The following is a 26,481-nucleotide window of genomic DNA, read 5'->3' on the forward strand; positions in this document are numbered from 1 at the left end:
TCGCGACGAGAATAAAGGTGCGCGGGTGAAGGCGGAGCCAAGCGGCCCGGGGACGCGGGGGGAGGAGGAGGAGGAGAGGGAGACCGACCGACCGACCGGGAGTAGACGGGGAGGGAGAGACGAGGAGGGAGAGACGAGGAGGGAGAGACGAGGAGGGAGAGACGAGGAGGGAGAGACGAGGAGGGAGAGACGAGGAGGGAGAGACGAGGAGGGAGAGACGAGGAGGGAGAGGCGCTCGGGCACGAAGGAAGTTTGCGAGCGACTCTTGGAGAGCGAAGAACAAAGGCTCGAGAGGTCGCGCTCCTGGTTCGACACTGCGCTCCCGTCAGGAGTTTGCTGCCGCTGCTGCCGCTGCTGCCTTTGTGCGCGGAGCTCCCGAAGAGGGCGGCGGTGGTGGAGGCGGTGGTGGTGCAGTCGGCGAGGGAGGGGCGGTGGAGACACTTGCCTACTGCGGGCGGTCAGGGAGGAGGCGAGGGGCACGAGGGGCGAGAGGATCGTTTAGGAGAGGCGGAGGAGGAGGCGAGTGTAGGGGAGAGGACACGACGCAGCGGAGTGGAGAAGACGAAGAGATAATAAAGAGAAGGCACCACGAGAGGAGAAAAGTTCAGAGGAAGAGAGTCGAGGCTAAGAAAGAGTGAGGCGAGTATTGGGGGGAGTGGAAGAAGAGGAGGAGGAGAGGGGAAAGAGGGCAACAGGGGAGCGAGCGAGAAGAACCGCAGAGGCAGCGCCATGGGCGCGGCCGGGCCCCGCACCTGGGTGGCCCCCCCGCTCCCCCGGCTCCCCCTGCTGCTGCTGCTGCTCCTCCTCGGGGCCGCGACGGCGGCGTCGTCTCTGCGGGAGCCCGCGGCGTGCCCCGCGCGTAGCTTCGCCCTGGACGGCAGCTGCCGGCCCTGCCACTCGTCGTGCGCCGAGTGCGATGGCAGCGAGAACTTCAACTGCACGGCGTGTCTCGTCGGTGGGTCGGCATCATCATCATCATCACGAACGTCGTCGCCGTGGGATGGAGCCACGGCTTCGGCAGCATCCTCATTACGATCATCATCATCACCACTCTCTCTGGCGGTCTCGACATCAGCGGTAGCATCACGATGACGAGCTATCCTCGTCTAAATAGATGTCGACATTAGCATCGTGGTTATCCCGTTGTCATCAACATCGTCATCACCGTTAATTGTATAATCATCTAACGGATCGATATCCTTACCACCCGCTTCATCAATAACTCTGTCGCCCGCATAATCGCGATCCACAACAACAACAACTTGCACTCCGTCAACTTCCTCAACATCGCCATCCGTAGCATCGTCCAGAGTAACGGGAACTGCAGCAGCGCGGCCACTCGCGGCATCGTCTCATCAGCATTGATAACTTCATCGGCAACGACGGTGCATCATCCTCCTCGACGTCATCTGAATCGCCAACAACTTTGTTAAACATCACCTAACGACCTCGTTTTCAGTCGTCCCATCACTACTATCATCGCCGCCGTCACCTTGATCATCATCATCACTCACGCACGCACGGGTGTGCGGTTTCGTCGATGATCAACCGCGGTGGGGTTTAGGGACAAGCTACCATTGGGCGGTGCTTTAGGCCAAAATACGGGACGTGTCGTTCGTTGCGTTATGCCCGCGGTATGAAAGCTCGCGGTATAAAATCACGCGTTCGAATTCCTCCTTAAGCGCTTGCCAACGGGGGGGGGGGGGGGGAGCTGGGTCCGCATGCGTCCCGACCCTGGGTGGGGGGCTGGTACGCATCTGGGGATGCTGCATCCGTCCGTCCGTTTAAAGGGAACCCCGCGTCTGTCTCTGTCGCAAGGAGGGGGGGGGGCTGAGTGGGAGCCGTGCTGAGCCACCCCGCCCCCATCCCACCCCGCCCCCCACCCCGCCCCTGTGCGGCTGGGTGATGGGAGTCGCGAACTGCTCACGTGCTCGCTCGCTCATTGTCTGCCTTTGAGGCGAGCGCGTCAGGCAGATGGGGGGGGGGGCGGGGGGTGACGAGAGTGGAAACACGGGGCGGCCACCCAGCCGGACCCCTCGCGACGCCCCCATCCCCTGCTGACCTCCCCACACCACCTCACCTCGTCACCCGTGTCCACCTCGCCTCGCCACCCGTGTCCACCTCACCTCGTCACCCGTGTCCACCTCGCCACACTCGCGACCCATAAAATCTGGGTCGTGGGTCAACTCGACCCAGGGTCTCCCCGGGGCTGATAGTTTCGTACGAAGCCGACGGTGGAGCTGGCCAATGGGAACGTGGCTCGGAGTGTTTTGATCGTGCTTGGATGGCTATTGTTGTGCTGTACCTCTATGCTTCCGTGTCTTCAACAACCGGCAATTATCAGCGTGAAACACGATCCCGAGGGCGTGGGAAGGCACTCATCCAGCAGTGGATTAAGAAACGGGGCTGTACATGCGCATAAGAATGTGAATGTATACCACTGGCTCCTAGCCACCAATGGAGAAATAATTCCACATTCACGTGATGAGGACCAGTTTTTCTCAAAGGACGAACACTCTTGACCTCTCTCAAAGTGTTCGTCATTGGATCGAAAACCAGACGGATGATGATGATGATGAGCCAAGTCCCGACCGGCATTTGAAGTCGCTGCTAATCCAGTGGCGAGCTTGCTGCCCGACCCGGAGGTTTGCTGCCCCAAGAGGTTGACACGGTCGGTTCAGGTGCTCGGCCGGTTTTTGAGGTTTTACATTAAAGTCAAATTGAAGATTAATAACGATACATTAACATTTTTATTTCAGATATATTTAATATTGTATAATGAGACCTTTGTGTTTCCCAAAAGCATTTACCGCCTCTGGAAATTCGTCCCCTCCAAAAATGATGAGCCGGACAGAGTGCCGCGGACAGATTTCACGAGGCGCGTCGCGTCTGGCTGCAGTCCACCCGGCTCCACACGCCTGGCCAGCGCTGCTTGGCCCCAGCGCGTGGTGGCTCGTCGCATACCGAGCCACGACCACCGCCACAACATGCCCAGCGCGGCCGCAGCGCGCAGCCCGTCCGGCCTGCCACCGACCAGTGCCTCGAAGCCATCGCGGCGACGGTGTCCCCCCCCCCGGCTCTCCGCCGCAGCCCTGCTGAGAGCTGTCCGACGACACGACCGTGGCCACAACCTCCTGGTCAAGTCCTTTGTTTAGCCAGGAAAGGCTCGCTATCGCCAGCGACCGGCTTTGAGTGTTTGGCACAGTGCCTTGTGGAGTGGGAGGAAACCGAGTCGCTGGGGGGGAGGGGGGTGTGGAACAAAACCTCGGCTACAAGGCGATAACACTGCAAAACAATCGGGCGGCCTGGGTTGATGGCCCACTCGCCTGCCGTGTTTTCCCCATAGAGGGATCTTATCTCTGTACGATCCAAGCAACCCGGGCGCCAAAAAGCCACACCGTGGTTGTATGCCGAATTGACACGAGGCAGCGTGCGTGCCTGCACCTGTGGGTGCCTCGCCCAGCACGCTCTGCAGGTGCTGCTGTCTGCGTGGTGTCGCAGGCTAAACCCTTCTTCTCCCCTGCTTCTTCCCTCGTGCCGCTCCAATTTGAAATTCCCTCCCATCACCTTTTCCACAGTGCTCGTAGTAGTTACCTCGCTCAATTCAAGAAACATTCCTGCGGAGGCAGCTGGTAGGAACGTTGGGTTTCTCGGTCAATGGCCTGCAGGGTCAACGGCAGCGTAGTGTATTCCGCAAATATAGCCGACTGTGAGGGCGGGCACAAGCCGGCGTGAGTAGGTTAAACGTTGAGTTTTATAAGGGCACCACGGGGTGACCAGCCCCTCCCACCCTCCCCTCCCATTTGTGAATGCACGACGGACGGACGGCCACAATAATCCCCTGTGGGCTGGTGGAACCAGGTGGTTCCTACCAGTATTATATTACTACACTTTGATCTATTCCACCTTCGGCAGCGCTGTTTGTTGCTGGCCGCTTGGCGTCTGTAAAAAGTAAAAGAAGCTATCCAGGGCGGCGGTCTGATTGCCGCATCCGGTCCGATTCCTGCTTCCGCGGGGAGCCCAACTTGCCGGTGACGTCTCTCCAGCCTCCGCTCTGCGAGCGCTCGCGTGGTGATCCGCACTCCGTGCGGTCCGGCCGCACGTCGTGCAAGAGTTGCGATGCTTTGTTTAGCCGTACACGTGGGTCGCTGAACGGTTTGCCTGTTACTCAGTAGCTGCTAATGGGTAGCGATTGAGTAACGTATGCCAATTTTAAAACTGTTCGTCAGGAGACTTTTTTAGGATCATCTGAGCAGGCCCCGTGGTGTCTGGTGCAGTCTCCCCAACCCTTGTGGTCCACTCATTTCTATGGCCTCCCTTATGTGCTGTGAAGAAATGGTAATTTCCTAAAACACACAACCCTTTATATATTGTTTTTCCTTTCTACAGCCAGTTTTATTGACGCGCGGTGTGCAAGTTTTATTGTTGTTATTTTTGCTCGTGCACCTCTGCCAACGCAGCGGCGATAGCGCCACGTAACGAGTTCTGTTGAACGGTGGCTTTTATTTGACCCGGTGAGAGCGAGAGCCCCTCTTGATATTCACGATGTCGTTTTCCGGCGAGACACGGAGTGAAACTGCTGCGGAGGGTTTCGTTGCTGTGCGGTGGAGCTCTGCGATGGGTTTATTCATTAAAAACGGAGTTAAAATTTTAACCAAATCACCATGGGGCATGTTCCCCCAAACCATCTGATGGTCATGAGCCAAGGGAGTGAATTTGGCAGCCCCACGGTTGGGACAGTGCATACACTGTGACTTTCCTAAGTTTAGCCACTTAAAATAAAAAAGGTAAAATTAGTTTCCTGCTCACGCGAGCGTGGGGTGGTGGTGGTGCCCGGTTACCGTCCGCAGCCGGAGCCTGCGGAGCTCTCTCCTCCCTCCGCTGGTTCGGCGCTTGAGTACGTAGACCATGCAGCCTCATTTTCCCCAAAGCAACGATGGGCTAAAATTAACCCTTATCCGGACTTGAACTGGCGACCTTCCGATGTGAGAACTGCAACCCGAGCAGCACCCGCAGGGGGATGTGTAACCCACTGGCAGTTCCCAATCGGGGCCGAGTGGCGGTGTCGCGGTTGACCCCAAGTCGGATCGCCGGCCGCAGGCGACGCCGATGGCGAGTGGCGTCGCTGTGGGCGCCCCCACGCTCCCCGGCGTGGTGGCGACAAACAACCGGAGCGACCAACACGGAATGGGGAGGCCTTCAACCGGCGTTGATCGCTTTGCAGAGCGGTGAGGGTGAGCAAGGGGATTGACAGATTCGTCCTCGGAGATCGTGCTTTACGCTTTGGTGCCTCCTTTAAAGGCTTCGACGTTGACAGATGGACGGCTTGTAAAACAGCTGTACGTTTCGGTTCCTGAAGCGGCTCCCAGCACGTGTCGCGAAACGTCGGACGCTGCCGAAGCGACGCGCGGCGTAACGCCAAAACCGCGAGCCGTCGCGGCGCTTGCCCTTACGCGCGTGACGACCGTGTGAGCAGATCGTGCCGGCAAGCAACGCTTCCTGCACAAGCGGCACTGCCGCGTCGCCTGCCCACTCGGTTTCTTCGCCGAGTGGAGCTCCCACCGGTGCCAGGACTGCGCCGACAACTGCCAGGTGTGCTCGTCGCAAGACTTCTGCACGCGGTGCCAGGCGCCGTACCACGTGGTGAGAGGCGCCTGCGAGGAGGTGCAGACATGCGAAGCCGGTACGGCCCCGCCACCGCCACACCCCCCATCTCTGCACTGTTTTTGTTTACCTCGCGCCAGTGTTCAGGCTCGTGTCTTAACAGACGAGATGTCTCCGTGGTGTTTGCTCTGCGTTTATTCCACCCCCCGCGTGGTTCGTGCGTCGCGTACTCGCCCCATGCTCGCGTTCACCCCCGTGCTGGCGTCTTGCAGCACTGTGCTCGTGTGGTTTGCGCTCGCCCTGTCCACGCACCCGGCGTTTACCCCGCACGTGCGGAGGCTCGTGTTGATGCCGTCGTCGCTGCTGCGAGTCGGGTCGGTGCGTCGCGTCGTTGACGTCAGTGTCCACGTTCCCCAGGCCAGGTGCTCGACCCCGACACGGACGACTGCATCGACTGCGGTCTTGGCTGCGCCGGCTGCGCACCGTGTGAGTGCCGCCCGCCCACAGCCCTCACCCCGAGATTCCCCTCCCACGTGCGAGGATTTCTCCAGGATCTTCGGTTTCCTCCCCCCGCACGCACACTTGTTGTGACGTCACGTGCCTTCTCCTGCCCCCCACCCCTTTCTCGCAGCTGACCCCGAGAAGTGTGACCAATGCTTGCCGGGCTACTTCCTGTGAGTACCCACGAGTGCAGTACACTCCACGCATACCGACACGCACGAAGTAACCGAGGAGCTGTAGTCAGAATGATAGCGACTCGAGCGATCGCGATGATGGTGACGAGGGCACCATCAGGGTAGTTGAGATGCAGCAGGTGATGATGGTAGAAGCAGGAAGCGGTGATGGGAGCAGGCGCATGTGGACATGCGTGTGCAAGCAGGAGTGGAGTGCTTAGTGTACCACATTACGGACCCGGCAAACAGAGATTCCCAATCGTAGCCAATATCCGTGACGAATATCTGAACCGGTCCTGGGCCTCCACTAGGTCGACTCAACCTTAGATAAATACCTGGTGTGGTGTGTAAAATCGCCACTTGGGAGACAGACGGCCGGGTGTGACACTCCCCACTGGCCCCCTGGTCCACCGTGCCGGCCTCGATAGGTGCTCGCTAGCACAACCTTTTGTCTCTTGCGTAGGCTGCGAGCGCGGTGCCACCGCACGTGCCCGCAGGAGATGTACGGGGACCTCCACACGGGGCAGTGCGCCAACTGCGGCACCTCCTGCCTGGAATGCGTCGACGCGGAGACGTGCCGCACCTGCCCCCACGGCCACCTGCACCTGCGTGAGTGACGTCGCTCGCCCTCAAATCGCCCACCCGCCCACAAAATTTCTCGCCCGCTCGCCACTTCCAAATCGCCCGCTCGCCACTGCGTGGGGAGGGAGGGTTGACGTTTTGCCGCCGCCGCTGCCACGCAGGTGAACACTGCGTGACGAGGTGCCCCCCGAAGATGTTCGTGAACGGCAGCGCGCGCCGCTGTGAGCCGTGCCACGAGTCGTGCGACAGCTGCTCTGGCCCCGGCGCCGAGGAGTGCCAATCTTGCCCCCGGGGCAGCGTCCTGGACGCCGGGCTCTGCCAGCACCTCGAGGAGTGCACCGCCGGGGAGTTCAGTGGTAACGTGTGGCGACTCCTCTCCATCTTGTGTGTGCAGCCCCTGAGGCCAGTGGTGGAAATTCCATGTTGCCATGGTGGGATCGAGTCTTTCTCGTAGAACAACGCACTGTTGATTCTCCCCCGCAGTCGTACTCCTTTTATTGACGTTTATGTAGCGAGTCCAAATGAGTCGCAGACGTTGTCTTGGGAGCAACACGTTTTATTAAACTCTTAGCACGACATACTCCAGGCCATTAACACAACATACTCCAGGGCTATTAATGCAACAAACTCCCGGGTGGTGACCGCCCAACTAACCACGCTACGGCGGAACTAGACATGGTTCCACTATCCCGGTCCGGACCGCGTGGCTGGAGGCTTCTTCAAGCTTGACGTGGGTCTCTCCAACAGGAAGAACCCCGAGCCCCTCTCAGGGAGGGGGCCCCCCTTATATGGGGCCGGGCTGGGACTGGCTCCGCCTCACGCCCCGCCCACCTTCTCGATCTCTCTCACCCTTGCCCGAAGGCTCTCGAGAGTTCTTCTCGGACCACGTGACCACCCATTGGCCCCCTCCACCGGTGGCCCCCCTCCAGTATCATCCGGTCACATGTCCCAAGGTCAGCCAGAGTATCGTGCCCCCAACGTAACCCCAGCTGGCTGACGCTCTCTCGCTCTCTCAATGGGAGCCCGCACCGCACGCTGTGTGTGGTGCCACCGCGCTGAACCAGCGCTCCCCCAAGCCCCCACTAGGGCTGGTACTACACCCCGTATCCGGGGTGTACACACAGCAGTAGACACCCCGCCGTGGCCTCAAGCCCGGCACCACACGGTGACATTCCCAGTCACAACATTGACATGAAGTTGCCATCGTTAAGCCAAGGACACTGCCGTGGTGTGATCGTTATTCCACGGCCGGAATACCAAGTAAATATTTGTGTTGAACTTCTTTCGCACCGTACGTAACCAACCGTGCTAATCGGAGGTTTACGTATCGTGCGTAAACATCAGCACTGTGCCACGCCAGCCGATCTGTGCCTCCTGAACGTGGATGTCGGTGTGCGTCTCTGTGCCTGTGATGTACCCGTGCAGACAGCTCCACCGGGTGCCACCAGTGCAGTCCGCTCTGCGCCGAGTGCTTTGGGCCCGCCCAGGAGCAGTGCACGTCCTGTGCGGAGGGTGAGTTCCCACGGGCACGGGGGAGGTGGGCGGGCGCACCAGTCCGCCAGCCTGTGTGACGCACCTCGGGGTTTGCTGCTCTGTCACACGGCGCAGGTGAAACCTTTGCAAGTGCCTGCGTGCAGCCGTCTTCACTTGTTGCTGAAGTGGTGCATTTGAGGACGTGCGCTTGTGGAGGATTGGGACGCTGCATGAGGAGTGGCCCCTACGCCGTTGTACGCACGCGCGGTGTGCACGTGCGGCGTACAAGGTTAGGTGGCGAGCTGTGCGCACGTGATCCGGCTGTACACGTGGCGTGCGCTTGCTGGAGTGCATACGTGGTGCACGGTCTTTGCGGCGCGTGTGACTCGTGTCCGCCCGTGTCCTCCGCTGACACCGCAGGGAAGTTCCTGGACGAGCAGACGACGTGCGTGTCCTCGTGTCCCGAGGGCTTCGTGGGGAGCGAGGACACACGCGAGTGCGAGGAGTGCCCCGAGGGCTGCCGCCAGTGCGTGGCGGACGGGGCGGTGGCGGCGGGGGGGAGCGAGGGGCTGACGTGCGAGGCCTGCTGGCAGCCTGAGGACGCTGCGATCGCCTACTACCTCCACCTGGGCAGCTGCATCGCGGAGTGCCCCGAGTGAGCGCTCTTCCGCAGCTCTCGTCGCGCCTGGGATTGCCGAATCATCTGCAGAATACTTAAAATTTGCTTTAAGGAGTATATCCTGTGTCACTTTTTTAGTTTTGATACGACTTCCAGCTTTGACCTCTCGTTGGCCAGCTCGAGGAAGGCAACCTGGTGGTCTCGCTCATGGCTAACGACGATTCTCTCGCTCTCTCCGTCTCCCCCGCGCTCGCTCCGACGCATCCCAGGCACTACTTCGAGTCTCCGGAGGAGGGGGCGTGCGTGCCGTGCGACGCCGCGTGCGCCACGTGCGAGGGGGAGGCCACCGCGTGCGTGACGTGCGCCGGCGGCCTGCTGCTCGACGGAGGCGTGTGCCGCCAGGGCTGCCGGGAGCGCTACTTCGCCGACGCGGACCGCGAGTGCCAGCACTGCCCGCAGCACTGCGAGGCCTGCACCAACGCGACAGCCTGCGCCAGTATGTAGCCTCGGTGGCGGCAATGATCTCGAATGGTCTCTTGCAACCAGTGCCGAATTATCCTAGTAGCAACAGTAGCACATGCTACGGGCCACGCACTTTCAAGGGCCCCGTGCTAAATGCTTTCAATCAATTCCGGTTCAGTGATTCTGCACTTGTTCTATTGCTATAGTAGTATACTGTCTTCAACTTTTATGAACGCCTGGGTGTTCAATGTTAGCGATTTGTCATATCTTGCTGTATAGCGAATGAAAAAATACAATTACTTTACTGAGCAAGTAAAAAATGTGTTTTAATATATTGTTTTTTATTTAGAGCCCCTTTATAACATATGCTACAGGCCCCGCACTAGCTTAATCCGGCACCGCTTGCAACAGAGACTTATTTCTCAATCGGCTCTCGCTTGTTGTGTGTGCGCACACGTCGTTTTGTTAACAACGGCGATGACGTTCAGCACGACATCTGACGTTTCTCTCTGCATACCGCGTCACCCATCGTGTTCTGCCCCCTCCTATCCTTCGCCCTCTGCCCCCCCCCCCACTGCCCACGCAGAGTGCAGCTACCTGTACTCACTGCTGGGGGGCAAGTGCTACGTGGTGTGCCCCGACGGGTACTACGAGGGCGTCGATGAGGGCCGCTGCCTGCGCTGCCAGGAGAGCTGCGCCACCTGCTCGGGTCCCGGCGAGGACGACTGCGAGCGCTGCCCGCCGGGCCGGCCGCGCCTCTACGAGGGCCGCTGCTCCGAGGAGTGCCCGCGGCACGCCTTCTACGACGCCGGCACGGGGGACTGCCAGGGTGAGCCGAGGGGGGGCGGAAAGGGGGTGTGCGCGCCAGTCTGCCGGCACGCGCGCGTGTCCCGCCAGCAGTGGGTCCGCAAGGCCGTGGGAAGTGCTCCGGAACTGTTGCGGATACCACGCGCAACAAATATTTGAGGGTTGACGGTTGTCCTCGTGTGCGCGTTCTGGTGCTCCCTCAGACTGCGACCAATCGTGTGAGAGTTGCACGGGACCCACGGCCGCAGAGTGCGCCACGTGCGCCTCCGACGGCGGGGAGCCCGACCCGGACACCGGCCTGTGCTCCGCGGAGGAGGAGGAGGATCCCGCGCCCGCCACGCCGGCCCCCCCCGCGTGCCCGCCCGGCTCCTACCGCCGGGGGGACGATGGCTCCTGCGTCACGTGCGACGGGACGTGCGCAGCGTGCCGGGGCCCGTCGGACCACGACTGCCGGTCCTGCGCTCGAGGGGCCTTCCTTTACAGTGAGCGCCACCGCGGGGCCCGTCCTCCCAGAGCTCTTCGCCACCGAGTGGCCTCGGCGTTTGACGCGCGCAGGAGTCCGCGTGACGATTGCTGGGGATTTGGTGGCAGGGCCAGGAAAAGCAATGCAGCGGTCAAGGTTGAGAGTAATCGTGTGGAATTAAAAGCGGGTGGCAGGGTGGCACAGTGGTAGCACTTGTTCCTCGCAGCAAGGAAGGGCTTGCGTTTGATTTCTGAATCGGGCACATTTCTGCGTGAAAACTTGTATCTTCTCCTCCGCTTCTGCATGGATTTCCTCCATTACCTGAAAATGAAACTTGGCAGGACTTTTCCTGGGTAAACAAGCGTCGCAATAATAACAATTAGTGCGTTTTGCCGCTGACTTGTTGGAGTATTGCCGTGCGGTTGCGCCGTTCCGTACTCAACGATCGCTCTGCCCCACCCCCTGCGCCGGCGCGTGCAGACGGCACGTGCCTGTCGTCGTGCCCCGACGGGCACCACCCTGCCAGGGAAGATGGCTCCTGCGTGCGGTGCCACCCGGCTTGCGCCACCTGCAGGGGAGCGTCCGCCGCGGACTGCACGGCGTGCGTCAGCAGCGCCTACCGCCTCAACAACGGCCACTGCGACTTCTCCTGCCCGCCCAGGTGATCGCCGTCACTTCCCGGCCTTCCTGCTTGAAGATGCTCGGTGCGGTTTTGAGCGAAGCGCCGCATCCGATTGCTGATCAATCTTGGTTGTAACAATTGCGCGTCACCCGCTGTGTGCGAGAAAAAATGATCGGCGCGCCGGTGAGCACTTGGACACTTGGCAGTTTTATTTGTTTGGCTGTGTCTGGTGGCGGAGGGTCGTACGATACATTTTATTAATAATTACATGCCCTTGCACCAAAAAAATCTAATTGCGAATCGTAATATTAGCTGCGACAACCCACGTTGTGACATGGCCTTAGTGCTTGCTGTGGTGAACAAACTGCACACTGGGTGACAAAACCGTTTGCTTGTTCAGAAGCAATGCTGCTGAAATCATGCACTTCTAGAAGGAATTTCGCATTGCTAATGGGATGTGTATTACGCGGGGGGGCCAGATGTGTGGGGGAGGCCGAATGCGTACATATGCGCCAACTCGCTAACCGTCCGGCACCGCACCCCGACCACCGGCAGGCATTACGGCGACGAGGAGGCCTCGGCCTGCGTGCCGTGCCACGCCTCGTGCGGCGACTGCTCCGGCCCATCCCCCGCCGACTGCCTGAGCTGCCCCCAGGGCTCCGTGATGCTGGCCGACGAGCGCCGCTGCGTGGAAGGCGGCTGCCCCACGTACGGCTACTTCCCAGGGCACGACGACACCTGCCTCACCTGCCACCGCAGCTGCCGCTCCTGCAGTGGTGAGCCCGGGGCCGTGCCCAGAAGATCTGGATGAGATATCCAAAGGCTCTGACTAGGATCGTGAAAAGTTATGCTTGGGATATGCGCAGATTCTGTCTCCTGGTTTGGATATATCTTCCATGATGCCCAGAGGATCTTATCGAGAGGCTTTTGATGAAGTTGCCTTCATGGGATTTGGTACACAGGGATGCAAGAGGTTAAGGGGTCCTCCCCAAGTTGATCCCAACAAATGAGAATTGGAAGATTGGTAAAGACGCAGCGTGACCACCACGACTGCTCCGATTGTGCTCAAGTGTGTCGCTGACGCGTCGCTAACGTGTTGTCTCCGGCGGGTGGGTGCGGTGTCGCCGCAGGAGGCGGCGCAAAGGACTGCCTCACCTGTGAGTGGGGTGCCGAGCTCCAGGACGGCATCTGCTACCCGGCGTGCTCGGAGAACAACTTCTTCACTGAGGAGGTAGCTGACCCTCAGCCGTTCCACCGTGACCCTCTCTCCCACCCCGCCGTGAACCCTGCTCACAATCGAAGTGATCTCCTGCTGCTCAAATGAGTGTTGAGGCATTGCGCATCTTCTGTATTACAGCCCTGAGTTGTGGATATTCCACATTCCTATGACAGGGGGTGAGTCCTATCAATAGGAGAACCACTGTCGACTTCCCCACAAAGTAGTATTCACCTTAACGACCCCAGAGGGATAGTGGACTAACTTGACACCCAACCAGGATTTGGTAAAAAATATATATTTTTTTTTTCTGGAATAATCCCTGGATGAAACCTCCTCGTTTGCAAAAGGGCATCGGTTGACACCCAGCCAGGTCCATCTTGCAAACGAGACTCCTCCTGGTCTCTCTTGCATTCTCTTCTGGTTCAACAACATCAACTTGGCCAGTGGGCCGCCACCTGGCACGTTTGGGCCCAAGGACCTGCGTTTGGCAATCGTGATTCTAAAGACGTCTTCTCGAGCAACTGCTGCGGCATCTTCTGAAGAGTGTCCCCCTCCCCCCTCCCCGTCCGGGCAGGGTGCGTGCAAGCCGTGCGACGAGTCGTGCCTGCGCTGCACGGGCCCCGTGGGCCACGACTGCCTGGAGTGCCACCCGCACCTGGCCCTCAACGTGAGCGAGCGCCGCTGCCTGCCCTGCTGCCTCCAGGGCGGCAACGACGGCGCCGAGTGCTGTTTCTGCCGCGAGGGAACGAGTGAGAGCACGCACGCACGCACCAATAAACAGACGCACGCACGGTCGTGCCACCACAGCAGCGACCACCCTCCTCATCCACCACTTCATCCATCGCCTCGTTTGCACCATAGTCGATCACCACCTCCTGCTAACAAACCAATCCCCACTCTCGCTTATTCCATCACTGCCTCCACTAAAACCAAGCCCCACACTCTAACCTCTGTCTCCAAAGGGAATTTGTGGATATATCATTGTCTGGACAGCAAGCGGACGGTGCAGCAACATCCATCATTTTATCCCACTCCATACTCTCAACCTCTGCAACCTGCAGGGACCAGCATGGTGAAGTAAGGTCAAATAACCCCCATGACTCGCACTGCGTGGGGAGACCCTCGTGCAGCAGTGACACTCGGCTGTGCATCTCCATCGCTGACTTCACGTGGAACGCCCTCACGTAGCGGTACTCATTTTACCGACCTCTGAGTCGGGATGATAATGCCCGTGTCGATCGTGGCTGGGATTTGAGCTCTCGACCTCGCGCCATTACGAGGGCTTCCCTCTCTTCAGCCGCGCCGTTAAAACGCGAACGGAAACCCTTCCTCCCCGGCTGCATGCGTGCGCGCAGGCAAGTGCGTGCCCCCGCCCCCCGTGAGCGCGGGACGTCAGGTGGGGGCGCCGGACACGCAGCCGTCGGGGGAAGCCTCCTTGGGCCGGAAGAGCCACGCGGCGCTGACGGCGCTGCTGGTGCTCTCGCTGATGGCCGTGGGCGCCGGCGCGGCGCTGCTGCTGCGGGCTCGCGCGCACCGCAAGCTGTGCTGGTCCCGCACCAGCTACGAGAAGCTGGGCGGCAGCAGCGGCGGGGGCGGCACAGCGATCGCCACGACCACCGCCAAGCCCTTCCACGACGCGGAGCGCGACGGCGTGCGCCTGCGCGCGGAGCGCGGCGAGGGCCGCTACGAGCACAGCCGCTTCCACGACGACCCCGCCGAGAGCGGCGACGACGACGACGACGACGTCGTGTATACGAGCGGCGACGGAACGGTGTACCGCCGCTACGACCACGGCAAGCACTTGCCCTCGTCCTCCGACAGCGAGCCCGAGGACGGCGCCGCCGGCGCCGGTGGCGACGGTCGGCTATTCGCGTAGGGTCGCTCGCTCCGGACCCCGCCGGGAGGGGGGGGTTCGGTTGCGGGGCGGTGGGGTCCGGCACGGAGAGGATCATCGAAATGGTGTCGGGGCACGGCAGGAGGAGCCCGAAGCTGGGAACGCGCGGACCGTGCAACGGCAACGTCGAGATTCGCGATCCTCGCGTTGCCGAGGGACGCAAGGACGTGGGGGGGGGGGACGTCCAGCACGTGTGCGGCAAGACCGCGGCTCGTCGTCGGAGATCTCGAGTCCTCGGGGTTCCCGGTCACCGCTACGAATGTCACGAGTGTGGCGCGAGCACGCCGCTCGCCGCCTCCAACGCTCGCTCGACCGCCAAGCGCACTCCCGCGTCCCCGTGCGGTGCTGATTGTGAAAATCACTTTACTTGTTTTTAGTTTATGCGTTTTTATTGAGGTTGTTGGGGATAAGGTTGGGTTTTTTAAAACTGCAATAGAGGTGGAATCTACTGTATAAAATGGTTTTAAGGAATGTTGATAAGATTAAACTAAACGCATTTCGTAATGATTTAGATTAGTCGTCCGATGGCGAGCATGTTCCCCTGGTGTTCGTGGAACCTCCAGCACCACCACATACCCCAGCCCTGCAGCGTGATCTTGCCTCACGGTGGGGGCACACAAACACTCGGGGCGGGGGCAGGGGGGGACATGATACAGAGAATGTTCAATAAACTTTAAACAAACGTGAACGCTAAACAGAATGCGCAAAGTTGTGACCAGCTTGTGTCTCTTGCATGCTGCCCTCCACTCTCACCCCTTGTGTGTGTAATGAAGACTGGAGTCAAACTGGAAGTGGTGTCAAATATAGCAATTGTCTTTACTTGCTGTGGGCTCGATTACACCCTGGTGTGGATCGTTCTCATGACCCAGCTGACGCTGTGGATGTTTGTGGTGGGTCTGTGATTATGGACTCTGATCGCCTTTCGCTGGGCTATGGCCTTCACCAAACTGTCACGTTACCCCCCAACTTGACTCTTAACCACGGCGCCAACGCTCCTCCTGGCTGCTGCCTCCATCCGTACTTTAGTAAAGTTAAGATTAGGGTTGGGATTAGATTGGCGTTGGGAATGAGGATGTTTAGGTTGTGTTTTGGGGTCGAGTGGAATGTTTTGAGTGGGGGGTTTATAGTTATGCTCGTGCTGGGGTCACCGTTTACTTGGTGTTGGTGAATTGTTATAGGTCGGGTTCGTGGTGGCGCTCGGTTCTTATTCCGCAGGGATTGTGACTGGAAGCTGTCATGTGACCTCGCGCCCAGATGTTCACTTAATTTGTTTTACTGCTCCCTACGGTGAGCACAGCGAAGATCCGACTCTCCCGCGGGTCCTCTTTTTAATGCGGGTGTAACCGGAGTAATAAGGGGGGCTCCAAGGTGGTCATATTTCAACTGCACCATCCCATCTCCAAGACCAGGATGTCGTCATGGTCAGAGGTCGATGCCACCCATACCTCGCTGCCAGATCCCACAGCTGCTGCAGTCAACACGCGGCCGCCAAGATCTGCCCTGACAGTCGTCTACCGCCATCTGCTAGTAGATCTTCTCTTCCCTCATGGAGACCACTCTGATGCCTGTCTCGGTAATCGGCCCTCCCCCATCCTGCACACAACGGCCTCACCCACCGGATCCCATCTACACCACTCGCCTGCCACGTTCTCTTCCCGACATGCATTGCTTCTGTCTTTTCACGAAATTCCCAGCATCCATCTCAGATACTTGATGCTCAAATGCCAATAATGTATTTTCCAGTTGTTTGACACCAGCTCTGATCCATGTCATAATACAGACAGAAACCGTTTGCTTGTGGGTGTGAGGCCACAGAGTGTGTCGTTACAGAGTCTCATCGTCATCCCTCCACCACCACCACCACCACCTGACGTTTTGGCATTAAAAACACTTGCGTAGCCTGGGCCAAAATCAAACATGGATCGTATCGCACTGGTTACGATTTCATTTGACAGACGGAACTTCTGCCTACTCGATGACCACTCGTGATCCGTCACGCGCGGCCCACCAACACCCAGCAGCCCAGCAGCACCCAGCATGTAGCCGCTCCTTTTCTCAACACAGAACTGGCTCGACCGGTCTAGCCCACATTCAGGCTTCGTGAATTGTGGATTACTTCCTGGCATGAAAGATGCGATTGAAATCGCGTCACCCCACAAAACATTCCGTGCATGCTCTCTGCAACGCCAAGGAGCACCGGTGCCTATCCTGCTGGCCCCGGCTGCCAGGATGCTCGCCCAAACGTCATCCCGTGAGCACATTGCCACCACTAATAATGACATCTCGTCATTGGCTTCCCGTTACGTTTTGGGTACAATGTAAAGCATTGCCGCTGACCTACAAGGCCTTAAACGACCTTGCACCATTTACATTTAACAACTGATACCGCCACGACCGCTCCAAGTCCAGATCCCGTGCCGAGAGCTGGACTCTCCACCTGTGGTGGCCGATAAATATGCGTTGCGCCACGACTGCGGAACGCCTCCCCATCACCAGTGGCTAGAGAGGGAAGCTCACCGAAAGCTCCAAAATTAAGTAAGACCATTGTGTGACTGCGTCAGTCCAAATAAAAAAAACAATTATCCGCAAAAAGTTAAACTGAGTTCATACAGAGCAAAGGTTGCCCATGACTGGAAATTTTTGCAAGACTCCAGTGCCGGTAATCTGGACCATCCCCCCCCCCGCTTCCCCAGCTCGATCCGCACTAACTCACTCCGGCTGGTTCCTTCCAGGTCGTTCTGGCCCATTGCCACCACGTGGACCCTCTTGAAAAGAGTCGCGAAGCTCGGTGAGGTCTGTCACGGGCAAACGAGCAGAATCCTCGCCAATCATAATTCGACACCCCCCTCTCTCAGCACACCCCTGCAGCTACTCGACACACTTGCACACCTCCATCCTACACCTGCACCCTCCACGAGTACACACACACACACACGCCCCGATTAACATCCACCAGCAGGTGTCACGGAGTGGTGCCAACGTCTCCGCGGAGCTTATGCAAGACGAGCTGCACTTTGAGATCACGGGGAGTGACGATAAGGGGGCACTGACCGGCAGAAGCGCCACCTGCCCTCGCAATGATGCAAACGGACATGGTTACAGTCTGCGTCATTACATTCCTCGATTACCACTTGGACAAACGCCCGATCTCACGACTGCAGATGCACGCGACCGCGTGACGCCAAGCGCCTTACCCCACCGCAACACGACTCGCTCCTCGTATCGCTCGAGCCCATTGTATGCACATCCCACGACAATAAACGAGCCTGTCACTCGCATCTCCAGCCGTCGCCAATCCCGCGTCGCGCGCTGAGCCCCAACGCACCACAGAGGAGAGAGGATTGTGGAAGTGGGCAGGGTCCGGGCCTGGTGGGGAACCCGCACGCCGTCTTCGCTGGGGTGTGCAGGTGGGTTCCCGCACGTGGCGGGGCGAGTCGAGGGCGTGAGCCAAGGGGTCGTGCGAGTGGCGCTGCGAGCGCGTGGATCTCCTGGGGGAGGACGCGCGCACTTGTGCTGCCGCCGGGACGGTCACGTGCTTTTTCTGGGTTCCACTTTCACGTTTCAGAATCTCTTTTTATACTGGAGGAATCCGATGAGCTATAAAGCTATTTTTTTCTATGTCCAGTTAATGATTGCGTAACCAGGTGAGCGGCCACGTCACAACCTCGCGATAACAGTGATTTGGGTCACCGACACGATTAAGTCAATTAACATGGAAACAAAGTAAATTTACTCGGCAAATAGAAATTGGGCCAAAAACAACACGTAGTACAGTGATTATGGGGAATGACAATCGCGTAACAGAATATCGAGAAGAGAGAACGAACGGAAGTCAATGTTACATTCAGTGCAATAAAGTTACCCCGAACAAGTCCGCTTTGAAATCCAGACAAATGTGACTTGGCAAAGCGAGCTGCAAGGGCAAGGTTGGTGTGCCAAGGCCATGGGGACGGGCAAGACGACGGCGAACGTTCAAACGACGTGCTGGAGTCGCAGGAGGCGTGGAACACGCGGCGTGTCCCGCCGCACCGACCGGGACGGGACCAACGACCCGGAGTCGCGACCGGCTTTGTCGCGACACGAGGCTCACGCCCCGCGCAAACGGGGGAAGGCCGCGACCCACCATCGCTTTGTACATCTGTATGTGCGTTGTGTCACAACTATCTCTTGGCTCGACATTACGAATCTAGGAGGGGGGGGGGGCTCCCTCCAACCCCTCGCAAGATGCGCGCCCGCAGATGTCGCCGGGTTGAGGGTGGTCGCGGTGTCATCACGACACGAGTATCGCATGCACGCGTCGTTGGGGAATACAGAAGGAAGTCGACATCAACTTGTCTTCTTTACGGTGGGTTATAGACTCTTACGAGAGTTGGTCGCTGATCGCTCATCCTCTCTCGATAACGCGCAACATGGAGCGCGGATGAATGAGCAGCCCTCATATACTGCACCACGATGTTACGGGAGTGTTTTTAAGCGGACCAATTGTGAAGACGTGTCACATTAGCTCTGGCTGTGAGCCCGACAGATCATCTGTGAACACCAACACCCTCCGGCGTGCGCTCCTGCCCATTCACATCGGTTTGTATGTCAATGCCATATCGCATTGATATTAAACACGTAACCTACGTCCGACAGGACTGCTACGTTATCTGGTGATGCTGCTGATGCTGCGTTGGTAGGGGTGCATAACCACAAATAACACTGTAACACAATTTTTGTCCCTGGGTAGTAAGTGTTATTTTTTAATTGCTTATGCCTAAAAAGTATAGAAAATGGCTATTATTCCCCACAAACTTTGCTTTTGTGACCAGGACAGTGATATTTTTAAACGTACCTATTTTCATTGAGAAAACGGGCGAATTTATGTATTTTCGTTCACATAAAGTCAGAAAAAAAGATATTAATCGAAATTAACATGTATTTATACTAAAGTAATACAAAATTTACTACAAAAGATTTAGAAGTGAGTAGTTTGTCGAGATTTACGATTACACTGTAAACCACTTTCACGAATCAGCCCCCAAATGTAGTCTCCCATCATGTTCTCGTTATACTTTCCTTGGTAGCGGCGTTCAAAGTCCAGTATATCCTGGTGGAAGCGCTCGCCTTGCTCCTCCGAGTACACTCCCATGTTCTCCTTGAATTTATCAAGATGAGCATCAAGGATATGGACTTTGAGGGACATCCTACAGCCCATTGTGCCGTAGTTCTTCACCAGAGTCTCAACTAGCTCCACATAGTTTTCGACCTTGTGATTGCCCAGGAAGCTCCGAACCACTGCGACAAAGCTGTTCCAAGCCGCTTTCTCCTTACATGTGAGTTTCTTGGGGAATTCATTGCACTCCAGGATCTTCTTTATCTGTGGTCCAACGAAGCCACCGGCTTTGACCTTTGCCTCAGACAGCTTAGGGAAGTAGTCTTGAAGGTAATTGAAGGCTGCCAACTCCTTATCTACAGCTCTGACAAATTGTTTTATGAGGCCCAATTTGATGTGCAGTGGTGGCATCAGCACCTTCTGGGGGTCCACCAGTGGCTCCCACTTGACGTTGTTCCTCCCCACAGAGAACTCGGTCCGCTGTGGCCAGTCCCGCTTGTGTTAGTGCATCTTAGTGTTCCTGCTGTCCCAAAGGCAAAGATCACAGGGAAACTTGGTAAAACCGCCTTGGAGACCCATCAGGAATGCCACCATTTTAAAGTCTCCGATGACCGCCCAGCCATACTCATCATACTTCAAAGCATCCAGCAAGGTCTTGATGCTGTTGTAATCCTCTTTGAGGTGCACCGAGTGAGCCAGGGGAAGAGATGGGTACTTGTTACCATTATGGAGCAGCACGGCTTTGAGGTTCCTGGATGAGCTGTCAATGAAGAGGCGCCACTCATTCTGGTTACAGGCGATTCCGATTGCTTGAAACAGAATGGTCACATTGTGGCAGAAGCAGAGCCCATCTTGACGGGTGAAGAAGCTGCAAAAAGGTTGGTGACGCTTCCTCTGATCTGCGACTTGCACACTTGCATCCAACAAGTTTCACTGCTTGAGCCTAAACGTCAAAAGTTCGGCATTGGACTTGGTGAGACCAAGATATCTGATCAAGTCATTGAGGTATTTTTGGTTGGGGTAGTCTGGGTTTATCTCCTCAGCTCCACCTCTGAAATTGTCATCTCGATCTACGTCTTCCTCGCTCTCTGACTTGCTGCTCTCTTCTAAAGTCGGCAGTGTGGTACCGGGGCAATGGATGAAGGAAGATCCGGATAGGTGATAGCAGGTGCATTCTTGACATTCCGACGTTTGGAAGGGTCCACCATGCAGAAGTAGCAGTTGCATGATTGGTCAGTGGGTTCCCGCCAGATTCTTGGGATAGCGAACTTCATGGCTTTCTTTTCCCCTCTGTACCATCCTACAAAAATACATTTATTTCACCCATGACGAATGTGTAAGATTCTCGAAACATTTTTCATATATGACATATTTTTTTAATAACATTAGAAATTGTAAAACATTTAAAAATGAAAAACTTTCACAATTTATTTATTTTTACAAATTTTATAACTTAAAATTCCGAGCAACAATTGTCCATCTTACCTTCCAGGCATAATCAATTAGAAAATAGCACTACCCAGGGACAACATTTTTTTTGTTCCACAGTGCAATTATTAAACTGGACACATTAGTCAATGACATAGCCCTTCTTCACATCACACACACGGAGGACAGAGACGTACAGCAGATGATTATCGAAATTGAAATGAACTTTACCAGTGTCTGGTTGAACTTGGAGGGATGAGGAAGGCGTGAGCCGTGGTGTCAGAATGGAGCGAAACGTCACCTTGCGAGGGGGAGGTGGGGGTGGGTGCAGGTGGCAGGCTCGAGGTGGGGTCTGATCATCACCTGTAGCACGCACGCACTCGCTCCCCGCTCACCTGCCGCTGGTGGCCACAGCTCGCAGGCTCTGTCGCCTGCCCTGAAGGAGAAGCCACAGAGAGCTGCGAGTTCGGCGGCCCTGGTGGCGAGGTAAGGGCCCTCTGTCCGACGTTTCGCACGCACACACAGACACACGGGGTGTGCGCGTGCGAGACGCGTGCCGTGCTACTGGAGGGGCTTCGTCGTTTCCTTTCGCGCGGCTGCCGCTGTGGATGCGAAGCGACGACGACGACCTCACATCGGGCCAGGGTGGTCAAGCCCCGGGTGACCCGCGCGAGCAGCAGCAGCAGCGGAGGCGGCGGCGGGGTCGCAGCTGCGATCTCCACGTCGTCCTCCACGTCGTCTTTGCCGATCGGGGCGTCAGCGCGTCGGCTGTTGCCGCTGTGCGCGGCGGGGCTCATCGGGGATTCTGCCGTGGTGGATGGCTGTACAGTGCAGTGTGTACTGTGTGTACTGTGTGTGTACTGTGTGTGTCTGTACCGTGTGTGTGTACCGTGTGTGTGTACCGTGTGTGTACCGTGTGTATACTGTGTGTACTGTGTGTGTAGTGTGTGTGTACTGTGGGGGTCGCTAGCCCCCGAGATCCCTCCCTCGATAATACTAACGGCCGGACTAACATCATCAATCGCCCCCCCGCTGCTAAGCGAACCGCCGCTAGGCTCCTCACCCAGGGTGTGGGAGCCGTCACCCGAGGATTCCCCTCCACCGCGGGTCCGCGTAGCAGGCATGGATAACCACGCACGCGCACACCCACACACAGCTCTGCATGGCACTCACCCAACCCTGACCACTCACGTTAGGATCGCGCACCTGTGTTACACACGTCGTGAACGTGCGCGCACACACGCATACAGCTCCACACGCGATACCCACTCCTGCGCCGCTCTGCGCCGCGCTGGCCGCCCACGTTACGATCGCGCACCTTGGGCACGCCGATTACGCACGCCGAGAGCTTACGCAAGTAACGAGCGCACGCAAGCGGGGCACACGCCGACACGACGACTCGTCCCCTCCCCCACTCGCGCGTGCACGTCAACACAAATATCGTACAAGGACGATTCTCCTCTCACACGGCTGCGTAGTCACGCCAACACACCAAAAGTGCTCTCCCCGGGCGTTAACGCACACACCTCCGTACCCGCACAATCGTACAGAGACCACGGCCTTTATGCGTACAACGACCACACACTCGCGAATGCAGTGCACGCTAATACCACGTTCCAAAAACACCCAACAACACGGTTTTGTTACTACGCTCGAGATTTTATTAGCCCTTGCTAACCAACCGAGCCACCCGTGTGTGTGTGCGGGACAGCAAGGCGCTTCTAACCCACACTCTGGTGCCGTGTAGCCCTATTCTATGCTGCGCTCTCTGCTAAACCGCTTTCCTACTCGTCCTTACCCCGAACTAACCCTCTCCTACGGATCCTACCCTCCGCTCTGAGGTGTTGTAAGGCGCGCAACACGATACCGTCTGTAGTCCTTGGTGACCTTGCGGCGCTCAGATCGTCCTGCAGACAATCTAGCGGCTCGCCCGATGACTCCTTCGTCGCTGACCCCCTGTCCAAACTCCAGAAGAAGAGAGTTCCCTACTGCCCCTGCGTTTTCTTTTAAACTATTCACATCAAAGGCTAGGCGCCCCCGTCCCGACCGCCTTGGTCTCTCGACCAATCCTGAGCCTAGGATTTCCCGCTCTTTTGCGATCCCGCCGGCCTTTGAACTTTCGACCAATCAGTCGTCCCGGGTCCTGATCCCAGCTATCTGCCTTGCTGACCCGTGTTTGTGTTTGTATGCGTTTCTAACTGCGGGGCTCTCTGAGCTCGCCGTGGTCGTGCGATCTCAAATCCGCCCACGGCGCCGCAGTGTTACTTGGCCTGGGAAGGGTCCTGTCCAATTCCCTGGCCCTGAGAAACCGTGGGGTAACCCCCCTAGGGGGCCCTCGGGTGAAAACTCAGGGTAGGTGACCCGACCACGAGGCCCTACGTGGGTGCGGGTGCGTGTTTATGTGGGGGGGGTGATGGGGGGCAGTGCGGCGGTGGAAGCCGGGCGGCTCCCTGGCTCGGCCGAGCGGCCCCGTCGCTGTGGCACCACAGTACCGTGTGTGTAGTGTGTGTGTACCGTGTGTGTAGTGTGTGTGTACCGTGTGTGTAGTGTGTGTGTACCGTGTGTGTGTGTACCGTGTGTGTACCGTGTGTACTGTATGTGTACCGTGTGTACTGTGTGTGTGTACCGTGTGTATTGTGTGTACTGTGTGTGTGTACCATGTGTACCGTGTGTACCGTGTGTACTGTGTGTGTACTGTGTGTGTACTGTGTGTGTACCGTGTTTACTGTGTGTGTACCGTGTGTACTGTGTGTGTACCGTGTGTGTACTGTGTGTGTACCGTGTGTACTGTGTGTGTACCGTGTGTGTACTGTGTTTACTGTATGTACTGTGTGTACTGTGTGTGTGCTGTGTGTATTGTGTGTACTGTGTGTGTACTGTACGCAATGTATGTGCTGTGCGTCCTGTGTGTGTACTGTATGTACTGTGTACTGCGCGCAACTGTATGTACTGTATGTACTGTATGTACTGTGTGTGTATTTGGAGTGCGCGCAGCGACGAACCCGGTGACCCGAGTTCGAGTCCCGCGAATATTTCAACCGGTCCTGGCCCACGCCTAGGTCGACTCGACCTCAAACGAGTACCCGATTCGATGCGTAAACATCGCCCCTGGGGAGACAAAGGCGGCCGGGTATGGTGCTGGTCACCCATCACCGTCGTGTGTCACTGTCGACCTCCATAGGCGCTCGCTCACAGCACTTGTCTCAACAGTGAGCTCAAGGCTATATGGGGTCTCTTTGCCTTGTGTGTGTGTGACATGCCAGGGGTTCTAAAACACTCGAACCACCATCAGAAGTCGAGAGTGAACGGCGGCGCTGCCAAATGATTCCGTCTCGCAGCCCGGCCCCTGCTTGTCCGCCTGCGACTCGTCCTGTGTGTATCTACACTGCATGTTGAACTTCTTTCGCGCCGTACGTAGCCACGCGTGCTCATTCGGAGGCTCCTGTGCATATTGCCAGGGCAGAACCCAGCTTCACCCACGCCAACAGCAGCAGCACCTGAGTGACACCCTCGTCACTGAGTGACCCCCCTCGTCACTGAGTGACTCCCCTCGTCACTGAGTGACTCCCCTCGTCACTGAGTGACTCCCCTCGTCACTGAGTGACCCCCCTCGTCACTGAGTGACTCCCCTCGTCACTGAGTGACCCCCCTCATCACTGAGTGACTCCCCTCGTCACTGAGTGACACCCTCGTCACTGAGTGACCCCCCTCGTCACTGAGTGACTCCCCTCGTCACTGAGTGACTCCCCTCGTCACTGAGTGACTCCCCTCGTCACTGAGTGACCCCCCTCGTCACTGAGTGACTCCCCTCGTCACTGAGTGACCCCCCTCATCACTGAGTGACTCCCCTCGTCACTGAGTGACCCCCCTCGTCACTGAGTGACCCCCCTCGTCACTGAGTGACCCCCCTCGTCACTGAGTGACCCCCCTCGTCACTGAGTGACCCCCCTCGTCACTGAGTGACCCCCCTCGTCACTGAGTGACTCCCCTCGTCACTGAGTGACCCCCCCCCCCTCGTCGTCACCACGCAGTGCGCTGTGTTCGCGTCAATCGCCGTTGTTGGCCGCACGAGAGAATTCGGAACGTTCCACGTGGCGAGGCGGCCACGGGTGGCTCCCACTGGCGAAACGTCTGCGGTCTGGGCTGGCTCATGGGCCAGTTTACATCGGGCCGACGACTCGTATGCACCGGTACACGTGTGTGTGTGATGACAGTCGAGTCAGCCTGCAGTACCAGTGGACTGCTGCCGACGGGAATGATCGAGAATCGGAGCGTGGCCAGGCACCGTGTGTGAGGGAGATGCGCCGGGCAGTGCACTGAGACACGGGCGGGAATTCCTTCCCGTATGGCGAAGTCATTTCTTTCGAACAACCATTTCTGGCTTTCTATAAAGCGGCGTTCGTTTGAGCGAGCGCAGAGAGAGATAAATAAGCAGACGATTCAGCCTCCTTCCCATCCCATATCTGTCCCGCCACGTAAACAATTAAAGCAATGGATTTCCACGTCTCATCAGCCACACGACCTTCTGGGAGTGCGTACATTTTAAGCAGCGTTGGTTCAACACAAGGACAACCCTGGAGCAGTTTCGACATTCACTGTCTCATCAGCAGACGCGGGGTAGCTTAAATCAATGCTCGTGAACTCCCCGCTCCACCTAGCCCGGTAGTATGATGTGGCATTGACACGGAAGTCGCCATGTGACTGTGTCACACGGCCGGTTTGTCAACTCGTCTTGCGCAATGGACACGTCCCACAGCAGCCTCTGGCCACGCCAGGGTGCGGGATGGGGCCTGTAATTAATGGCACCGCGGCCACAAACGCACCTCTCGTTGCCCGCCACCGCCGGATTGTAATTATCAACAGTTACGGATGCTGGGGGGGGGGGGCAGTCCATGGGCTCAGTGGGATCCGAACCAGGGTGTCCTCCTCATCGAGAACCTCCTGCTCCCACCCGCTAGCCGCTTCCGCCAAACTTGCAAAGGGATGACCGGCGAAATATCAAACATCACATCGGCCTTGTGCTCAGCGGCAGACCACACTCCGTCTTGACGAGGGACGGAGATTCTCAACCGGGGGTCTAGCAGCTGTCAAGGCTAAGGGGGTCTGCAGGGTGCCAAGAGTTCCACGGAGACCAGAAAAACAAATGTCAGGATGATCCGAGACTGGGGTTGAGACCCGCAAGGCATCTTCGTGGCTAACGAGACTCCACGGAGCCGATTCTCATATCTACTGTGGTGGTTGTTCAACCGGAATGTTTATCCTCAAACACAGCAGTGAATGATGACCATCGTCCGGCTCAGTGCTTTGGGAATTCCAGGTAGCGGTGGTTATTGTGCAGAACTCTCGCGCGTTGTTGATTATGACGATTATTACGATAATGAGGTTAAGAATAGCACATATCGTGTCATCCCGAGCCACCCTGCGCGTCACTCGTACGGACACACGGACACGAGTAGTGACCTGCAGGAGGAGGATGAGGCATTTATAATCATTAATTTTGCAGCGATGTAAAATGGTCTCGGTTATTGGCGGTCGAATG

General features: G+C 57.5%; 1 protein-coding gene across 1 annotated transcript; it reads left to right on the top strand.

Moving 5' to 3' along the window:
- Nucleotides 1-93: 93 nt before the first annotated feature.
- On the top strand, nucleotides 94-15,082 carry LOC144931064 (uncharacterized). The gene is made up of 16 exons (XM_078854975.1): nucleotides 94-955; nucleotides 5,477-5,683; nucleotides 6,022-6,090; nucleotides 6,236-6,278; nucleotides 6,742-6,887; nucleotides 7,022-7,216; nucleotides 8,286-8,372; nucleotides 8,754-8,988; nucleotides 9,222-9,448; nucleotides 10,001-10,243; nucleotides 10,425-10,703; nucleotides 11,165-11,345; nucleotides 11,862-12,082; nucleotides 12,437-12,537; nucleotides 13,100-13,274; nucleotides 13,881-15,082. The coding sequence occupies exons 1-16, from the start codon at nucleotides 730-732 to the stop codon at nucleotides 14,399-14,401; spliced, it is 3,156 nt and encodes a 1,051-aa protein (XP_078711101.1). The 5' UTR covers nucleotides 94-729; the 3' UTR covers nucleotides 14,402-15,082.
- The last annotated feature ends 11,399 nt before the right edge of the window (nucleotides 15,083-26,481 follow it).

This window comes from Lampetra fluviatilis, chromosome 3 (genome assembly GCF_964198595.1).
Source record: "Lampetra fluviatilis chromosome 3, kcLamFluv1.1, whole genome shotgun sequence".
NCBI classification, from domain to species: domain Eukaryota; kingdom Metazoa; phylum Chordata; class Hyperoartia; order Petromyzontiformes; family Petromyzontidae; genus Lampetra; species Lampetra fluviatilis.